General features: G+C 45.6%; 1 protein-coding gene across 1 annotated transcript in view; it reads right to left on the bottom strand.

Annotated features, from left to right (window-relative positions):
* Positions 1-21661, bottom strand: part of DIS3L2 (DIS3 like 3'-5' exoribonuclease 2) — a 188494-nt gene that overhangs the window by 78537 nt on the left and 88296 nt on the right. Inside the window, exon 11 of the mRNA XM_032193590.1 lies at positions 11220-11299. Coding sequence (XP_032049481.1) covers positions 11220-11299 — 80 coding nt within the window. The remainder of the gene's footprint in view (positions 1-11219; positions 11300-21661) is intronic.

The following is a 21661-nucleotide window of genomic DNA, read 5'->3' as shown; positions in this document are numbered from 1 at the left end:
CAAGCATAAACATGACTTTAGTAAATGTTGCAATGACTTGAAAATAGGAAAAATCGTCTGCCCAAACAAACAATAAGCACCTCTAAAGGGTAACGATCCACAAAATACTACGTACTCCCAGGCTCTGCTGCCAGCTTGGCCTCCAGAACCTGTCCAAGCCCCTCTGCTGCTGGTTTGCATGTGAAACGTCCCACGGAAACATCCCCCTACGCCTTTCAAGGCATTTGACCTCTTCTTTAAAGCCTGCTTAGTCACTTTTTTTCGAGGTTTGTAGCACCTGGAGACGCAGCCAAGGTCAGGCCCCCAGCTCCGTGGGCTGCACATTCCCATGCAAAGGGAGAGGGAGCAGCAGCTCACGCGGCGCGGCAGCGCGCCCGCTCCACGTGTCTGAACCAGACTGGAAACAGCAAAAGGGCTGGGTCTTGGCTTCTGCTTTGCTTCTTGAAAACAGTTAAAATTGCTTCCTTTCTATCTCGACCACTTTAGCCTTTACGGATCACATTTACCTCGTTTTCTTCGGGAGTTGGGGACGAGGAAAGCTGAGATTTTGCTCATTTGATCACACAAATTCAGGAGCTGCGAGACGGGCCAACTCCTCAAAATCAGTAGAACTGAAATTGCCCCTAGTTCTTCCAAGCTGAGACACAGGATGAGATCACAGGTTAAAGGGAAACAATCTTTAGTTACTCCTCCCATATCAAAAGTTTTGGCACTTCCAGGATTTCTGAAAGTATCTGAGAAGCCACTGATACAAACGGTGATGTTGCAAGGGGCAATGCTCTCAGTGATCCTGAACCGGGGAACGTTCAGAGCATTTCTTAAAAATAGATGGGGGAAAGGGGAGAATGACACCATACACGCACAAAAAAAAATAAGTTAAAAGGTTAGGGTGGGACTTCAATGAGTCTAAACTCCAGAATGATTCCTATCTGCACTGTAGTGACTTTTAAAGCACGGTTTTAGTCAGCTCTTGTAACTACTCCAACCTTTGGTACTTTTGTCTCTGGCACCGGCTGCCTGTTACGGAGATGACTGTGATTTCACAAACCAGCTTGGGATTGGCTCCAGGTACGGCACAACACAGAACTCGTGCTCATTCGGTGCCTGTAGCGATGAAGGACAAGTGAAGATGAAAAGCAGAAAAACTGTTCTAGGAAAGGAGCCGTTCCTAAGCTGTTCCTGAACACTTTTTTTCCATGAGCCCATCGGCAATTCCTTAAATAGTTTCAGAATTATGAGGAGACTATCTATTACTGAATTAAATGCTGGGAGCAGGTCTTCCATGTGAACTGCATACAGTTTTTGTCTGTAGCAGCTAATAAATTCAGCAATGCCCTAAACCCACTTGGTAATAGAATTTAAAAGCTACCTTTTATACTGCAAAACAAAACCAGTACAAGCCCGTAGCTGGGCACTTCACTCGTAGTGTGTTACAGAGCTCTGAGTTTTATACACAAACCAGCACAGCCCAAACCAGTTCAGTGCTGTTTTAAATGCTTTCACTATGGTTAGCACGAAATCCTCTGTGAGGCACATGCTTCCCCACGCTGCCCAGCCCTGAGGAGTACTTCAGAGAAGGCTCTTGGCCAGCAAAGTATTCCCAGCCTCTTAGGAGAGTGGGAGGTCAAGCCTCCCATGGGAACATGGGGTAGATCTTCATGCTGGTTGTGTTCTCCAAACCACCACCTTCCACGAGGTGGAAACAAGCTGGTGATGGATCAGAAGTCGGGTCTCCAGACCTCACTGAATATACCATGGTATCAAGGCAGAGAAACCCAAGACCCAAGTGGCCTCTCCTGCCAGCAAACCCATGTCAGTTCCTCACCTTGTGACAGGAGATGCTGCCAGCCAGAACGCACCCGCTGCCTACACCATTCCTGAAAACTGCCTTCAAACCTGATGCAATAAGCTAAGAGAACAGAAGAGCTCTTCTGTGCAAATGTTACCACCGCACCATTAAGCTGGATACTTTCACAAAGAAGGGATTCTCCTGGGCGAAAAGCACTAAATAGTCAGAAGGACAGAATTTACGTAGCATGCACCAGATAAAATATTTAATTGCAGACTGAAGGACACAGGGAACGATATCTAACAGAATAAGCATGCAGCAGAAAGATTTGTTCACACTGCTGAACAAGAAACCAGGAGTAAAATACAGATGAAAGAGAAGCACAAGTATCTTAACAGTAAAAGTCAGGCCAGACCACGGGACAGTTGGGGACACAAAGCATAATGATGGGAAACGAAGAGATTGTGCCATTTGGACCAGAGGCCCTTGGAAATCTTTTCCAACCTTAATGATTCTGTGATTTCTGTGATGCATCAACTCTGGCCAGCATTAGAAAACTCAGACGTGTGTCCTTATGTGCTGATGCCTATGCCCGACCTTTTTTTGCCCGTGCAGGATTTCTCCCCACTCCTATGTCGGTATCTGTTCACAGTACAGAGGGTCACAGGTAAGCTGGTTTCCTCCATGCCTGCACGAATGCCTAGAGGTCTTTGTGAGGTGCTAAAACAGCAAGAGAGGTTTGAAACATTATATTGACTTCTTTGCACGATTTGAGTGCAATGAGTAAAATGAAGGGGCGTAAGGACCTCAAATACATTCAATTTCCCCACGGAATGCCAGGGCTTGCTACATGGCCATCCCTGGGAGAACCTCCAGAGGACTGCTCGTGACTTAGGCCCACCACAAATCTTTGCTACTCGGAGTCTAATGCAGGCACTTGGCAGATGGATCTTTTCCCTCTCACCAAGACAAGCTGTCAAGCAGATCACCAAGGCAAATGTGTTTCTGTGAACTCAAATTCCTAGCTTAGAGAGCACTTGTTGCTGGTAGATAGGAGTTACCAAGGGAGACTGCACTCAGCTCTTTCAAACACCTCCTTAACAGCTAGATTTCCAGCCAACAAGATGAAGGCAAAAGGACAATTTCTGGCATTTGCGCTGTGTTTTGTTTATATCTCTATTCCAAATCCCATTCAAGAGGTTAACTCCATCAGGAAACCAGCAGTCACTGAATTTTAAGAGATGGGAAGTGGCACCCAGCAGCTTTCAAGATGAATTACAATCATTTGGGGTGTAGGATGGTGTCCTGTTCCTGAAGTGAAGGTTTAGAGTGGGGAGGGACCTGCCTCTCTCTACTGTTAGGTCAATCTCTTTTGTGATATCTCTACTGAACCAGTGTAATCCAAGGCTGAGGGAATATTCCCAGGCATTCAAAGAGACCTTGGGATTCAGAGCTAGGCCAAACACGTACAAGGTACTTCCCCACTGAGCAGCCTTGACATTTCAACTTCTTTAAGAACAGAAGGCAGCTGCTGAGATTTCACTCTTAGCCATCCAACTTTCGGTTTATTTTTGGAAGGATTTCCAAAATACTTCCATCTGCACCTTATTTTACACTTTGTGTAACTAGCATAATAGTCAACAATCAAGAAAAACTGTAGTGAATTGCCCTGTAAGAAGACATTCTTTCTGGTCAGCTGGATCCTTAAACAAACCCCTGCACTGCAATAAACTAAAAGTTAAGACAATAGTCCCTTGGTTGGGAGGGATCCTCCCATTTTAAGAAGTTGGTAACAGAATATGTGCAGCAATAACATCTTTGTCGCCTGCATGCAACAGAATATGACTGAAGTTAGTTAGGAATAGGTTCTCACACAGTTATTTGCACCCTTTTTATCTTCCTCACACATCTTTGGATTTTTATCTGCTTGATTTACTGGGCAATCCTGCTTTCTCTAGTTCTAGCTGGTCACCACCTGTCATTTGCAGTTCTCCTCTAAACACCCTCCTGGTCCCTGAGGTCCTTTTCAGTGAAAAGGAAATCCTAGACAGATTGCTTTCAGATCTGTTTGTACAGGAATTTCTGGATCCCTTCCCCTTTATCCACATCCATAAATGAATTCTGTATATTTTTTCTTCGATACACAGTTGGGCACTGTTTTTTAAGTTAATATCTACGCATGAGAGTGATATCTGCCAATCCAGGAAAACTCGCACCTCTAAATCCTTGGGGAATTGTCCCAGGTCCTGAATTTATGAGCTGAAACGATCCAAAAAGTGATTCACCCAGAGCACCTTTCCTCACTGCAGGAAAACATATCCATTTTTAATTCCAAACTTTCTTATTTCGCTTCCCTATGCTTTATCTGTTTAATGCACTTGTCTGGGGATTAGGCTCCCTCTGTTCCCCTTTCAACCACCGTCAGTTTGGAGCAAGCTCCGCTTTTTCTAGGCCAAGCTAAGGGGAGCGCTAGGCTGTTCCCTTGTCTCACTGATTTCCAAAGCGATGTTCAGAAGTGGAAGGGTGACGCAATCCAGCCCTCTGATTCCATTCAACTCTGGCCTTGGAAATTGGAAGTGATGTGTGTTTCCGCAGAGACAACGCCACGTTACGTTGAAAGAGGCAAAGCACACTGTACGTGCTGCAATTTCCCCGGCATCACACGGGAGCACGTTGTGGGCCACAGCATTGATCTGGATTTGGCAGAGACCCGAGAGTATTTTGCGTATTTCAAAGAATCTGCAACCACAGATCCTTGATGGGAAGAAAAAAAAAAAAAAAGAGGAACGTACCTGTTTCTAATCACTGCAATATGTCTTGTCCACTTTTCTAGTGGCACACCATAGATCCTTAACAAAAACTCACCAGACTAATCAGCAGGTAACAGGAGAGCTGAGCTAATTCTGTCTGATATCAAAGGAAAAACTGCCCAAATGTTACGCACAATCCTGTTCCTTGTATGTCTTCTTTATTTTTCCCACATCTGACTCCTGCAATAAATTTACGTAAATTGCAGTTTATGGTCATTTTATATTTAACTCATACATTGACGTTTCTGTCATTTTCTCTCTAAACCATGCCTGGTACCCACTCATCTTATACTCTTACCTTACAAAGAAGGAAGCATGGTAATTTCATAATGTAACTTTTGATTCAACACTAGTCCATTCTTCAGTGTTTATCTTAAGCAAATCAGCCCAGCAAGACTCTAATTACAAATTCTTACTATAGTCTGTGCAGCAGGAACCAAATGGATTAGCTGAAAGGTCTCATATCAAGTGTTGCTACAGCAAATTCTACCCTACAGTCCTGAAGTGGCAAGGGAGACAAAGCTGAATAGAAGGATTTTTTGTCTTTAAAAAATAAATAATAATAATAAAGCATACACAACTTTACAGAACAAAAACAACTAGCAGTCCCAGTGTCTGCAGGCCTGCAGCAAACAAGGGATGACTTTACCAACATTGGTTGGTTTTTACCAACATGTATGGAAGACTCCTGGAACAGAGATGCAAGGCCTCTCGCTCTACACATCTTTCTGAAATCCTCACCCCACAGTGGACTCACACATGTCAGCTAAGGAGAAAGATCACGCTGCATTTTTCCCAGATTTGGGTCACTAAGAGAATCTCTCCTCTTTTCAGGACACTTAACTGAGCATTCCCCTTAGGTATATTTGATATAAATTCACCAACAGGATGAACAAATTTATAAGGAAGGGAAAAAGCAGGGGAGCAGCACACTGCAGATATCTTATTTGATTAGATCCTCAGGTAAAAACCAGGAAGATTTGATGAATGTATCTATATATGACCTCACTTCCACATACAGAAAACCAATGTCACTAAGGAAAAAAAAAAAAACAGGGCAACCAACCTGCAGGATGTGTTTCTGTTCTGCATTACAACAATTCCTCCTAGAGTAAAATTTAAAGTACCTAAACTTGAATTACTCTTTGAAATTGAGGGATACGGGAATGAAAGAATGGCAAGAACCATGTTAGTCATCAATAAACACACAAGGAGATGTACAGAGACCCTGACAGTGTAGCCTGAAGTAGTTCTTCGAAATCAGCATCCAAAGATCTGCACAGAGGTGAGACAACCCCTCCAAAATGGACCCCAATAATTCCTGGTAACTCCTTTCCTGTCACAGCCTGAAATTTCAGCAGATGGAATTATCTGCCTTTAAAGTGGTTAAATTTCACCTCTCTTCCTACTAGCGAGTAGCTTTCAAACGCAGCACAACTGCTTCAGCTGTGTGCATTACCAGAAACGTATCACACGACACTTGCAGATCATTCCCAGAAGAAGTCTGGCAAGTGCACGAAATTCGCCTGGTTCCGCTGGGACGTGCAGCTCACGTGGCGAGCTCTTACACGCGGAGATCAGAGCAAATCTTTAAACGTCTGCACCCCGGAGGAAAGCGCTCAGGCTTGAAAGTTGTGAGCTTGCTGCCTGTGAACACTGCGCCGCTGGACGCTCCTGGCTGCAGCCGTTCGCCGGGATACGTGCGGAAAGAAAGGATCACAAAAAGAGCATTGACTGAAATGAACTCGCTTAAAACCTTAAGCTACCCTGAAACAACTCAACACACGCCGTAGAAGCGAGCTGCAGTCCAGACCCATCTTTTACTCCGAGATGATGCTGAGTCATCGAAACGGAGTACAGTTCGTTCATATTTCTAAAGCTGTTACATAAATAACCCTGTTTTCATGCTTTATTGGAGCTGATCTCTTAAAATATACACTGACAAATGCAAACAGCAAGCTTACCTCCCTACTGCTATCATTAAACAATAAAGAGGAGCACGACAGTTAATCAAAAGCAGACTCCAATAGAAAATCCTCTCAAAACCAGGCTGGCCCACTTAAGACATATATCCCTGTACAGTTTCCAACTGCTGCAAGGTCTTGCTGTGAGCTCCATTAAAAATAAAGCTCTTCCCACAATCATCCCTTGCTTCCTTTTCTAGTGACACCCTGCTACTGGATAGTTCCTTACGACAGACTTATGGATTACTTCTAGAAAAAAAAAATCACCTTTTTTTTTACAGAGTACGTAGCATAGGCGAGTCCTCCGTCCAGTGACTGGAGCAGATAAAGGTTATGCTGAGAAGTTTTAAAATTTAGCAAAGGTGCAAACACAGTCCCCCATCTCTCTGCTTGCCTTCGTGGCAAAGAAATTGCCACAATCCTGAATAAATTAGCAATGAATGTTTGAGGACGAAGACAATTTCATTCTTCAAAATCTTCTGAAATGCACTGATCGAGGTGTCTAATGGGCAAAGTGTGAGCAATGGGTGTTGGTTTTTTTTTTTGTACTTTAAATAGGTGCTAATAAACTGAGAGAAATGGACATTTTCTGAATTGGGTACTGCGTTCTCTGTTGATTTTTGGAGAACTCCTGACATCATGAGGATGCCAGATATGTGGTTTGCTCATGCCGGCTTTTTTTTTTTCTTTTTTTAAAGTGTTTAACATATGGGCAAAAAAGATGGAAAAAATAATAATTTCTTGTAACTGGGTTTACGTTTGGAATAAAAGATGTGTTAACTCTTAACACAACTTTGTCCTCATGAGACATGAAGTCTTGCCAGCCCTGGATAAGCTCTTTAACCTCTAAAACAACTCTTTGTCATAATAATTGCAGCTAGTATAGCAACTTTTAAAGCCAGAAATCCCTCAGGGTACCTCCAAAATATATCAAGGAGATCCAGTAAGTGCAAGATTAATATTCCCATAAGAGCTCTCCTTAACGCAGAAGGGTTGCAAACAGAAACAGCTTTGCAAGCAAGGAAACCCAAGGGACCCCTAGCACTGGTTTTCAACCCTTCTAGATCACAAGCTCCTGAAAATTTTCAGTGAAAGCACAGATGTCAAAAAAAAAAAAAATAAATCATGTATGCTGATGGCTTTATACCTTTGCTTTTGCCATCCACACTTCACGGGCCTGTAACACTAGGCCTTGTTTTCCTGTAGCAGTTGATGGACCCCAGGCAGATGATGACCAAGGCTATAGCTGCACAGTGGGAAATACCTCAGAAAGGGGCACAGGATATAGGCAATATGGCAAATGGATGGGAAACATACTCTTACAGGAGGCTCACAAAACAGTATTTAGATCGGGGTTTTCAGATCATCAAGTGTTTGAAAAATTTCACCTTTGGAATTCAGCGTTTCAGCAGTGAAGCCAAAATTGTCAGAAAAAAAAAAGGTTCGGGAAATGCTGAAGGAAATTTGGGCTTCAAACAGCAGCGCATTGGGAGGAGAATGGACGAGAGTCCCCCAGGATGGTTCTTAGTTGCTTTTATTACTCATCTACACATAAAAAAAATCATGCAAGGAGATGTTTGCACAACATCAGTCATTGGACATGATTCCAGACTGGATATCTTTGCTTTAGATAAATCTCCTGTTTTAAATGAGTATTTAAGCATTGGCTGCAGAAGGTTTCCTGCAGTCTCTCTCCTGCTTTTTGTGCCCCTCACTCCCGCTTGGCTCCTCAGCACCTTCCTGGAGCGCTCAGAACTCACCAAAGACCACGAAGATTTGGTTTTCTTGTCCGTATTTCCTTCTGAGCCACAGGGTCTCCTTAGAATAAATGAGACATTTCTAATATAAAGAAAGGCCGTTTCCATGGTGGTTCCTTCCACACCGATGTAAAATCTGGTCCTTGGGACACTCAGCAGCCACGAAAGGTGTCATACTGAGTGTCAAAGGGGGTGATGTTCCTTGGCCTAAGCCCTGCTGGAGCAAGGGTGCTGCTCCCACAGTGGGGCTGAGGCTGGCAGGAGAGGCAGGGGACTCAGTGCCCAGGGTGGGCACAGATAAGATCGCTCTTAAAGGAGGCTCCAGCTCAGCGTCTGCTCATCGAGAGGAGTCCAGGGCGGAACGAGCCTGCTGGAAAATGTATGGCTCCAGCCAAAAGGCAGAGGTCCTACACAAAGGGCTGCTGCGAGCAGGCTCTTAATCACGCTTTGTGATTCATGGAAAATGATATGTGGGGGCGAACAAAGGCCTGAGGGCTGGGACAGCCCCCAGTGGGTGCATTCACTTGCCTGCTTTTACAGCGCCTCTTGGATTTGCTCATCTGAGGCTCATCTGGAGGAATGAGGAACACGCACAATGCTCCCAAGAAGGACGCAAACTTCCAAAAGCCGTAAGTCCATGCTGGATTTCCCACTCCATAAGTTTTGGATACAAGCCACAGAAACCTTAACTTTTACTCTCAGGAAGTCAGCCATGCCCTGTCAGTCCCTGAGTCTTTCAAAGTTTCTTCATGTCTCTTCTAAATCACACTAGCAAAGTTTATTTTGGGGAACTGAGAGAAGAGAAAGGTTCCTGTACCTTCCACTTGTTTTATTTTAAAAGCTGAGCTTTGCAAACCCTCCCTGTGCAGAGTGAGCCTGTAGCCCAGTCCATTTTACCTTTCTTTCCCAACCGCCTCATTTTCCTGAGAAGATGAAGTAGTACCTGACTGCAGAAGCATCCTCTGTCCACTCAGGATAAGTACATCAGAGATCACCTTTGAAATAACAGGGTATGCTGGGAGGGGGAACGGTGCCTGCTCCTGGTCACGTACAAGTACACTCATTCCCTGGAAGCATGGCTTTGACTTGACCCTCTCACGTATTCCTTAGCCTTCACTGAAGATCAGGAAAGGGCATGGAAAATATTCATCTGGGGAATCCAAGAAGCCAGCACAGGCCTTAACACAGCCCCTGGGAGAGGGAGGAGTCAGGGAAAAAAAAAAAAAAAACGAAAAAAAAAAAAAACAGGCCAAGAAGACTTGGGTGGTTTTTTGGGTTTTCCCCCCTCAGTTTAGTTGCATGAGAAGGACTTGTTCCAACAGGGCACGTGGGGCAGCACTGCTGCGATCCCACCTCTGCCTCACAAGGGGGCATTTTGCCATCAGGCTACAGAGCTTCAGCGACAGCCTGGTGATGTCTAGAAGGCTCTTGGCTGGACATTACAGGTAGAGAGGATCCTCTATGCACTGACATTTTTCCTTCCTTCCAGGTTGCAGGAAGAGGCCTCATACAGCATTTTCTGCAGTATGAGAGAGAAAACATGCTCATGACTGCCTGGCAGATACACCAAGTCCTAGGCATGAGCAATACTGTCTCTGGGAATGAAAAAATCCTGCTCATGTATTTTCCTTGAACATATTCTCCAAATGGCTTATGGATAAGAGAAAAATGCACCACTAATGAGTTCGGTGAATGGCAGCGTCTGAAATCCATGCACATGTTGATCAGCAGAGGTTCAGATGCCAGAGTTTCAACACCTTAGTTCTGAGTGACTGTGGGATCACAGCACTCATAAATCTACAAGGACCAATAATTCACATGATGAAGCTCAAAGAGGGAAAACAGAGTTAAGTTCAGGATCTCTCAAGAAGACTGTTTAAATTTTCTGTGAGACAGAACAGCAATTTTTCCTTAACCTTGTCTCAAAATTGATATATCAGTATAACCAGAAATAATGTTATTGGCCTCAAATTTTCTTGCATCTGGCTTTATTCTGTGTGTGTTTGTTTTAATCATTTCTATAGCCCTGTAATACTATTCTGTACCTGCGTCTAAGTGACTCAATTCATTGGCCACGTTACACAGAATGAAATCAACCAAAAACAGGGAATCATGTCTTTGATATTATCACATTGTGATGACTAATAAGAACAAGTAAAACTAAACACAAAGAAAAATCACTTTATCTTCTTTATTAGTTGTGGATATGTTAATCAAATCGTGTACTATTTCTAAACCAAGCCTGTTACTGGATTTCATCAAACTAAATGAGCAGAACTTGGATAGCACAGTAAGCTTACAAGAGTGAAGTTCCTTTAGTCAGAATCATCAAGACTTGGCTTCTGGAGCTTTACTTTCTGTTCTGCTGGCCTATGGCATAGTAAAAGTACAAATAAGGCAGAACAGAAAGCTTAAAAGGCAATGAGAAGAGGAACACAGCTTATAAGGCACACTCTGCTCATCTGACTACTCCCAGCGTCCCATAAGCAAAGACCAAGAAGCATTCACCCAGTGACCTTCAAAAACCAGGTTCCTTTACCCAGGGACTACGTGCTCGAGGTCAAAGTTTTACTAGACTTCAGTATACGAGAGTGGTATATTAGCTATTCAACTGTAAGTCCTTTAACAACAGGGGACAGCTGAGATCTGCTCAAATCAAATTACAGTTCCAGTTATGCAAAATACTGTGGTTCTGCATTTCCTGACACCAGCATTATTTCAGGCTGCAGCTTGAAGGTATCTGCTCTGCGATTTCTGAAAACAGGCAATTAAAGCAGGTATAAAACTTATCACTTACTCATATTTGGTAAAGAATACTACATGACAAATTATATATATATGGACATGTCAACTGCTGAACATAAACACTGAGCAGTATTTTGTAAAATATATCTCATACCGTCAGGGAGTTGTTTACAGGACAAAGCATCATCAAGATCTTTGGCAGTTGATGGGTCGATGGTGAAAATGCATTCTTTCCTATCCAAGAAAAAAAAAAAAAAAAAAGGAAAATTTATCTTCCAGTCATGAAGAAGGCATCAAAACACATAGACCAGAGACATCCAGACAACAATAACAATGTTTTCAGAAGACTCAGGCTGTTGAAACATCTTCCAAACTAATCTGAAAGCCTAAATCAAATGTAAAAAAAAAAAAAAATAGTTCTGGAGAAGTGAAATTCCTTTATGTCAGTTTTTTTGTTGCTGTTTTCTTTATTTTTTTGGGTAGAACTGATTGTTTTTAACAGCTTTCATCTCATTGCTCATTTTCCTCCACAAAAACTAAACAAGTGATCCCATCAAGTTCACTCTAAAGAAACAAGCAAGGAAAAGTCTCGATGCCTTGCAGATAGAGGAAAAAGATACGGTCCCTAATTGTAGAGCTAAATTAACCACGAATAACCCACAGCCCCATGCATAAGAGCATGTACTGGAGCATCTGTCACTCCATGAGCACAGCTAGAGTGGAGCAGAGGCAGTGAAACACTCACAAACCAGGCTGTGTGATAACTAAAGCAGGGGTGAGTCTTCAATTCTCAATGCAGATGCTGAAGGGTTGCGGTAATTTTTAACATCAATGTTGCAGATCATGCACCAAAGGGAAAATCAGGTTCAATACAAAACACTAAGCAAGTTAAAGAATAAAAGAGCTCCCAATTAGCTAATTAGATTGAGCAAATCAATGTGGTGCTTAGGAAAAGCTGAACACCCCTCCACATGTGCTGCAATAGGGGGTACCCGGAATAACCAGCCTTGCCCTGGACACCTTACAGAATTTGTGTCCCCCAGCAGTGGGTGGCAGGGACACTGGGAACATATCGAGATAGACCAGAGTTACGGTCTATGGCCACAGAGACAAGACAAAATATAGCATCTGACCTCAGGCATCATCGTTTTCAAAGCACAGAGACCTAAAATATGGAGTACTCAGGAAAAAAAATACAAAAGCCCTTCTGAAACTCCTGCTTAGGGCCTCCCTTTACTCTGGGCCTACAGGAGGGTGCTCCCAAGCACGGTGGGGAATGTGAGGCTAGACCCAAAAGAGTGGTGAATACAGCAAAGGAATGGGTTTGCTGGTTTATTTTGCTTTTATCTTAACATTTGGAACAAATTCGGCCCCTCCCAAGGTCAAAGATCCCCAAGCACAATGGTACAGGCCCAGGCTGCCAAGGAGGAGATCAGCCAGCTGCTTTTCTTCTCGCCGCAGAACGACTCGGATCACGGTGGCACCTCCCTTCTGGAGATGTCTAAACGAGAGCACATTTGTTTTTCTTACCACACAGCCACTGATATCCTCCTGGGGTAGCAGAGGTGGGAGGGGAAAAATCACAGCGAACCTTTAAATGAGCAAGCGTCGCACGGAATCAGCAAGCCTCCGTCTTTTTGCACGGGTGCTTGCACAGCGAGAGCGACGGCTCTGTCTTTGCAGGCCTATCACTTCAGTGCTTAAATGCTCTGGGTGGTATCTGTTGGTGTCAGACAGCTGGCAGCGTGTATTTATATAACTCCACCAGGCACACTAAATAGAGATTTTCAAAGACATAAAAATCACTAAAGCACTTCACTCCCTTCCGAGACTTTGAAAATCTTTTAGAATATGCTCGCTTTCAGATTGGACAGCAAAGCCGCCTTAATCCCTCGATGCACGTTAGTTTCTGAGCCTTCACATGCATCCAAACAAATTACAGATCGTGACACTGAAAGATATCAAATCTTTTCAACTACACGGCGGCTTTGATCTGTTGGTGTCTAGCCATCCGGCAGCAGGAACCAACTAATTTGTAAAGGCTTGCAAGCATCCTTGCTTCCAGAAATACGGAGCCCTTAAAGTCCCAAATCCACCTAGGGCTGGAATTGCAGGATCTCTCCTCCCCAGGGTACTGCACCTCAGGGAGCTGTGTGCACAGGTACAGAGCCACCACAAGCAGCTTGTAGGCAGGCACGCGTCCCTGCACCGTGGCTGCCCCCCAGCCACCTCGAGTAAATCTCCCTTCAAGCTCCTTAATTTAAAAGAGCAAACAGCATCGAGCAGAGCCTAATGGCTTGATTTCCGCTGACGAGTGACCAAGAAAAAGGTTAAAAGAGCTTCTTCAAAGAGAAGGCGGGTTCCCGTGGCACGGGAAGAGATAGCTGAGCCCAGATGTTCGGGGCCCGCAACCGCAAGCCTCTGCCACCCATTGCGAATCGTAGCTGCAGGCAGTTTAAAGATTAGCAGATTGGTTTCAACAACGTGCATATTTGCAGCCTGCCCTGGAAAGAAGCGAACAGAAAAAGGCGGGTGCCAAATCCCAAACACATTTAGACAATGGTAGCAACGAGCAGGGCTGCTTTGCCGAGATGTGTTTGGCCGGGGAAGGCTGCTGCAGAGGTCGGTGGCCCCGGTTCAGAGCACACAGAGCAGGGCTGGGGGTGGCCCCAGACCCCTGGGCAATGCCTGGTGTGGGGCTCGTTGCCGCTCGGGGTGTGCTGGCCGGGCTCCCGCAGCCCCTTCGCGTGCAGGCACAGCTCTCAGCTGGGATATTTAAGCTCACAGATGCAGAGTTGAAGAGGGGTCCAGGCAAACAGTGAATTAGCATTTCTCAGCAGCACCTCTACGTGCAGCACAGCTGGGACGTGTTTTACCACCAGGCTCAGATCCGCTTCTCCTTTCAAACCGCTCGAGGGACTTGAACTTGTAGCTTGTCACGGGCAGCTTATTCTGGGCACAGACTGCAAGGTGAGGTAAGAAAGTCACTGAGCAAGTAACACAGGGAACGATACTCCTTGGCACAAGGGCCCTGCAGAAACGTTGCAGGCCAGGTAGTCGGTGGGACAAGAGACGCTGATTTGCAAGCAGAGCTGAAAATCCGTGGCAGCGAGATAATTCTGGCACAAAGGAGTACACCTGACTAAAATTTTCTAAGTGAATTCTGCTTACCAGTAATTGCATTATTAAGTGTGATGAATTATATTTCTGGTTTTCAGCTTTTATTACTGGAGAGGTTTCAGATGGCTACAGGAACCGGGGCTGGCATGTGGGAAAGAAAACAATCCGACGAGCAACGGGACTGCAGCGCCGGGCACGAGTGCAGCACCCCCACGTGTGCTCCTCCAGGCAAGCTCTCAGGAAGGCCCAGGGCTCAGCTGTCACCTCTTGCTTTTCCTCCAGCCCTGCCACTGTCACCTTTTATCTCTGGACGTCTTCAGAGCCTCCTCCAGTCCCAGGGCACACCAGCAGCAGGCAGAGACAAGGGACAGGAGGAAAGGCTGGGGGTGGGCAGCGCAGCCGCCCCCTGCCCCACAAATTGTCCCTTTCCCTTGGCACCTGCTCCAGCCCAGGTCCCCTGGGTGCACCCCAGAGGCAGGCTGACAAAACCCAGCTGGGTGAAGAAATAACATTGCTCCCGGCTATGCTGCAAGTGTGCTCAGAGAGGAGGAAGGAGCCACTCAAATTCCTCCACTGGCCATGCTGCCCGGCTGCACAATACCCCAAAGGCTACACAAAGATCCAGGGGAGATCAGACCACATTTCTGAGCGTAACCAATAACAAACCCAACCTGCCGTGGGTTGTATGGCTGAACCTCGAGGCAACAGCACTTCTCATGCACCTGCTAACAAAGACGTTGCTTAAGCACAAGCAAATATCCCGGCTGCACGCAGGCATATTTGCATTGACCACAGGTAAATACAAATTGGCAGCTGTCGCCGGCTTCTGGAGGGCTGCCAAGGTGACCTTGTGGATTAAGCAGCCCGATCATTCCTCTCCCCCCCCCTTGCTTTAAAAGCCCCGTAGGAGCCATCTCTCATTGTCATTGCACCTAATAAAAATCTGTTTTATTCATTTAAAATTGTCAAAACATACTTTGTAAAAGTAATGAGATGTTCCAAGTCCGTTCGTTCCAACAAACACACGAGTTGGTTAGTGAAAGGAAACTGGTTTAGGAGATAGAGACGCACACAGAGTTAAGAGATTTTCCGGTCTTCATGCTGAAAAGGGCTGGAGATAAAGGTGTGTCCTGTAAGAAACCCCCAGCCTCCGCACGCTAATCAAAAGGAAACATTTCAGTGTGCAAACTTCCACTTCTTACAGGAGCTTCTTTGTCCGAAACCCATGGTTAACGCGGGTCTGCAGAGGTGCACTTGCTCTGGCATGGAGTTTCTGCTGATGGAAGAAGAAAATCTTCTTCTCCCTCCTCCTGGTGGCCAGAGGATTTGTGCACTGGATCTGGGCTGCGCCTAGGAGAGTTTTGGGGGAATGGCTCGCACGGAGCGCAGTGGACCCGCACATGCCTCTCCTGCTGCCCACACCCTGCAGAAGCCCCTTCAGCACCGCTGCAGGCACAGCTCGCACGCTGGCCCCGGCTGCCATCTTTCAAATCGACCCTCTGGGGAAAAAATGTGCAGAGCAAAGTGCTCCGTTTATTAGACGGCGACGACAGCGTGCACATCTACAAGCTGGAATATCAATCCTAATTTAAGGAAAGCTAATTAAGTGCCGTTTCTCTTTGTACACCTTAAGGAAGCCTAATTAAAGTGGACGAGCGTATCTGCAGAGCAGTTGGTCTTCTTACCTTTAACAGAACCTAAAATAAATGGCTATTGCAGCAGGAGAGGTAAGACAAACAGTCTGTTAGTGAGCTAGAATTACCATCACGGTAATTAAAATGCTCGCAGGTCACAGGACTGCAACGGCAGTTTGTTTTTCTCTGTGTAAATAAGTCCATCCATGCAAAGGTATTCACGAGAGTCAGCAGAGAAAACAGCGTACAGTCGGTGCTGCAAGGTTAGCTACAATACATCAGTACAGCTTTTTGCCAGCTGAAATCATTCAAAAAGTCAATGAATCAGTTGGAGCTCGCCGTAAAATACAGCACAAGGAGCTCACAAGTCCCAGTGGTCAGTGCTCCATCGTCGCTCGAGTGGAAGCCTGCTTGCCCCACGACGAAGCACTGCATTTGTAAGCTGCAGCAGAGGCGAGGTTCCCCGTGTGGCCGGTGGTTGGGTGAAGGCTGGGGGTTACCTGTGTGATTTTTGGTGAAAGCAGCTCGATGCTGCTAATGCAGGAGAGCGATGGTTTGTGCACAAAGCAGCGCCAAGCAGCCGTGCAAACCCTGCTAGCACAACTGGACGGCCTCCCCAGGCAGCGGCGTGCCAGCGGAGATGCTGAGCCCAGATCTGCACCACGCTAACAGACGCCAACAAACCGTGAAACAGTTCAGGGAACTGCGTGTACCCGCCGGGACATCGGAAAGCCCTCGATGAAGCAAGATGTTGCCCTTACCAGACAAATTGTCCTTTCTCAGGAGGCAGAGCCCTAAAGAAGGGAGCAGACACCGGCTGTTCGGGATCCAGGGAGGGCTGGTGCCTCTGACAGCAAGCCCGAGCACCTAAGGAAGGGGCTGAGCAGGGAACCATCAATTTTCTCCCAACAGGACAAAGAGGCTGAGGTGGAATTAAGATGCCTAAACACCTTACTTACCTCCCTGCCCTGACTGTCTCCCTGAGGCAGCCTCGTGCAGCGATCAGGGGTCATTCACCAAAAGTAAAGCATCCGAAATGACTACAAAAGACAAGGAATCCACCAGAAGCCACAGCATCCGCTAGCAGGGAGAAGGTGGCTGCAACCTGCTGGCTGTGAATCCCCGACAGGCAAACAGCGCGTGGCTGCAGATTCAACCAGCTGGGTGACCACCAAATGCTGACCTCCCGTCCTGCCCCGGCTCCTGCTGCCAGCCCGCAGTCCCACCACTTGCTCCTGAAGCACCTCCTGAAATCTTTCGCAGAAGCATCACCCGATTTCCAGCACCCACGCTGCTGCAGCTGGAGAGGAGACGGCAATGACCAGCGTTTTGTTTATTGTTTAGAGGCATTACGAGCATCACGAGCCTCCTTTCAAGTTGACTATGTCAGTGCTGAGACATTTACAGTAAGAGTGACTGCACGTCTAGACACTTGCAATGCATTTACATTCTTCTAGGGCCTCTTCAGATTGTCCTGTTCGCTTCACTTTGTGAGTGCAGACAATAGCTGGGTGGGACCGAGAGCTCCACAGCCTGGTTTACCCTTATTAACTTCACCTCGAAGCTGGCTTTTTAGAATTAAGCAACGAAGGCACTTTTAGAGTCCTTAGGCTCTTCAGGTCATTTCTAAGAAGCTGCTGAGCTCTATCATGGAAAAGCTAAACAGACATCATTTCTCAGAGCTGGAAAGAGTTGTTTTAATTTGGAAATAGGCATCCTAGAGCTGTCAACTCACTCCAGCGAGAGCTACAAACGTTTTTTCACACAACAGCCCAATTGTTATGGCAACTGCAAAAATCAAATCTCATTCCTCAATCCCAAGTAAACCCAACTTGACCACGCTGTCTGCGCAGGTTCGCTATGAAGTGCCAATAAGCATGGGACCCGTTCCACCGATGTTCATCACTCAGATGGGTATGAAACAATTTGCAGAGAGAAATCACAGAGAACAATCAGTGCCTGAACATCGGGATTTCGACATCCCACTCCCAAAGTCATCTATTACGTGTGGTGTCTACCACATTTGTCACACTTGATGTGGATATTTCAGTTAAAGCCCTGGAGTGGCTGCTTCCAAGATGAATGCTTAAAAGGAATATATTAAAAAATACGCACGCAGTAGAATTGCCCTGACAAATCTCTGAAGGCACTCTGAGTGCCCTGCAACACGCTGACAAAGACACATGACGCACCACAAAACTCTCTTTGCAGGGAGCATAAATTTCAAAACAAAGTGAAATTATAAAATAATTGGAAGCAAAAACTGCCCCCTCCAAACACTAATTATACAAATCCCACAGAACTCCAGCACACCATAAAATGCATCAAAAGCCCAACTTTATACATCAAACCTGTGCTGTTCTTTTTAATTTCTCTGTGTTTATGTTTTAGCTAACATCTTGTTCTGGTTCAGCAAACAGACCTTGGTCCAAGAGAGCGGCTAACAATGGCTCCTGATGTATTGTGCTTCTACAACAATAAACATTTACATTTTCACCAAGGGCTGCTCGCTGGATTGCCGAACCGGAATCAATTATTCCTCCTGTGTATTTACGGCCTCAAAGTAAGGAGGAAGAAGGTAAAAAAAGAGCACTGCAGTCTTGGAACATAACAAAATGGTTTGAAAAGCCAACATATATATAACAGAGATCAGAGTGTCTGAGAGACCTAGCACCAGCAATACTTCCTACAAGTCATGCTGTAATTGTGCCACAAATATAATGAGGTCTCTGCACCACCACTATCCCACGCAAGAAGGTGGAGTGTAATTGAAAATGCACTTGCATTATATAAACTACCTTAATCATAGATGCACCGAGCTAGAAATGGAAGAGACGTTAGGTCATCCAACCCCCATAGGTCAGAGCTGGGCTACACTTGACAATACATTTGCGAGAACTTTCTCCAGTATAGTATTAAGCATCTTTCGTGATGGAGTTTCCAGTACTTTCTTTAGCACTGCAAGCTACATTCTATTTTAGGTTGGACAGGAAAGGTTTCCTCTTTGTCTTACCTTAGTTGTCCTCATAACACCCCTTTGTGTCCTCCCACCACCTTGAGTGATTCTCGCTTCTTTTTCGTCCACGTATTTTAACCGTTAACTACGTCTTTCACAAACTTCTAGTTTCAGTGTTGGCAAACAGACACTGTGCGGTTAATCCTTCCTTTCAAGCCAGTCCCTCAGCTCCCAAAATACCTTAGTTAGTCTTCTCTGGACTGCCCCACTTCTTAACCGTGCTGTGATGTCTCCAGGACAATTCTGCTTCACACAGAAAATACCTTCAGGTGTGCCACCTGCATTATGCTTGTTTCTGTCTTTTTGGAGAGTGAGGATCTGAGAATAACCTGGGAACAAGGATCCATCAACCAAAACCTTCAGGGCAGACAGGTCAGAGAGCATACATTGCTCACTCAACAGCTTACAGCACAGACCTTGAAAAAAAAAGGATTTATTTTTCAAGAAAACAAATGTTTTCTCAGCTTTGATGACAAAAGTGTCCTTCTCTCCTGAAGCACAAGGAACCAGGGGAGCTGGAGCTAGATGATTTTTAAGGTCCCTTCAAACCTGAGCCACTCTATGAACCATGAAACTGGGACAATGACTATGGTACGCTGTCTTACAGGCACCATTTCCTATACAGATGACAAAACCCCGCTCACAAAGGCCAGACAAGATGTGGAAAGAAAGAGCTCTGCAAAGACATGAAAGGAGGGCTGAGATGAGACCCCACTGCGAACACCACGTTCTGTAAAGGTGTAAATACGTCTCCTAGTATCTGGGATCAGAATGAAGCCATGAAGAAAACGTTGTTCCTTGTAATGACCAGACTGTTCTAGTATCAGTGACTGGCCCTGAAATACCACGATGGGATATACAGCCTCACCTACTTCAGTTCTTCATCTACAGCACCAGAGACATGCCCTGGCTGACAGCAAGTCTTGGATCTCTCTACTTGTGTCTATGTACGTGGTATCCGACCTGTAGTGAGAGAACAGCATCTGTGGGATCAGGGAAAGTGGCAGTATCCAGTACCTCTGAACTGGGCAGGCCACCTCACACAGACAAATCACAGAATTTCTAATCACAGAATTAGAAAATGTGACAGGATGGGGCACTCTTCTGCAAACTGCATGCACTTAAAGCCCACCTTGTGACCCACTAAAATCCAACAAGAAATGGACATGTTCCCAAACTGATTTAAGCTTTTTATCCTCTTCTCCCTGTTATTCCCTCTATAAAATAAGCAGCCAGACAGGAACAAGACTGTATATATAGCAGCCTAGTTGCAAAAGTTATTACTGTTTTCCACAGCGAAACACTCTTAACTAAGCAAGCTTGGTTTTGATGGCCTGCAATATCAGCACACAAGAACCCTGTCCAACTGCACACCACTGATTCCACTTCAAGCTGCGCTTCCAATGACCACACGCGCCTTCCTGTAAGGAAAAACACCCGTGGTGTTGCCAGTGTGTCTGCACACCAGCCACTGGTAACAGCAGCATCTGACAGCAAACACCATGCATCATTTTGCACAAAACAGTGTCACCACAATTGCTGTAGCTATAGTGTAGTAGAAAATGTTATGAAAACAGAGCGGAGGACCTGAGGAAGCCAACTGAGTGTCAGGAGCAGGGAGCTGAATCACATCACTCTGACAGGAGCGCTGTTTTGTTCGGATTTACTTACTCAGCTAATGGGTGAGTACTGTGCTAACGCTAGCTCTCCTCACCGATCCAAGGGCTCTGTTCCCCCGGCTGCCCGGACAGCAGAAGTACCAGAGCAGGTACGGACATCGTCACACTTCTGGACTCGGTCCTGCTAGAGAGGGACTAGATCTGACATCCTTAGACACCGCTGAGTAATCCTTTGTGTGCCTTCTTTCTCCCTATGGAGAACATTGAATTAGTCACAGAACAGCTCGGTGCCCAGCGAGAGGGCAGAGATCATAATCTGGCCCTGTTTGTGGCTCTGCTCCACGCCAAGATAACAGTCAGGTCTGCAGCAATGTTGCTTATACATTTGCTAAACAAGCCATTTCTCAGTTTCCATCAGAAACCAGAGCATTTTTACATATCCTATTATAGCTGAGTAAGTCTTGCTCTACTTAACACTAGCTTTTTGTAGTGGAAAATCTCCAGGAAACAAGCTGTTTAATGACGTTTTATCTGACTTGCACTCATTTCAAACTAAAGTATTCCACCTGCCTTGCAAAGACATCTGTTTCAGAGGCTGATTGCTTTCCTCCAACTCCTTGCTCAGCTCAAGGCTGCCATTTTTTATTTTTATTTATTTAACCAGCACCTCTCATTTTATCAGCCAATAACCTGCTTGGGTAACTACAGCAAAGAACACGCTGTCAACCCTTTCCTATAAGCAGGGCTAATCCCTGTTAATAGCTGCACCACACCTCGAGGAAGAATTGGCAGGAAGAACCACGGTGCAGGTACTGCCCTGCTGCCAGAGCTTCCCCCTGACAAACAGTGCCAACCACCGAGCTTCCCCCCGCAGCAGGACGCAGAGACACAGCCCAGCGCTTTTCCCCCCTTATCAACCAAAGGAAGGATGCTACATTTCTGAATGGGCAGCCCAAATTACCATTTAGCCTTTAATAGCTTTGATAGCTTTAGGTCAGTTGCAATTTAGGTCACGGCGTATTGAAATATCAAGATGCAAACTTTAGCTGAAAGCTTCATTGCACTCTTTGTCTGCAAAAGCAAAGTTCATTAACTCTGCACTAGCAAGGAAGCAAGTGAGCATTAATTGTCCCCTGCCAATGCTGTGGATCCTTGCTGAGCCCCAGTGTGATGCCCTCCAGGCCTGTCAGCAGCCAGAAGGCTGCTA

Source organism: Aythya fuligula, chromosome 9 (genome assembly GCF_009819795.1).
Source record: "Aythya fuligula isolate bAytFul2 chromosome 9, bAytFul2.pri, whole genome shotgun sequence".
Lineage (NCBI taxonomy): Eukaryota > Metazoa > Chordata > Aves > Anseriformes > Anatidae > Aythya > Aythya fuligula.
Note: the sequence above shows the minus strand (reverse complement) of the source record. Positions and strands in the feature narration are given on the sequence as shown.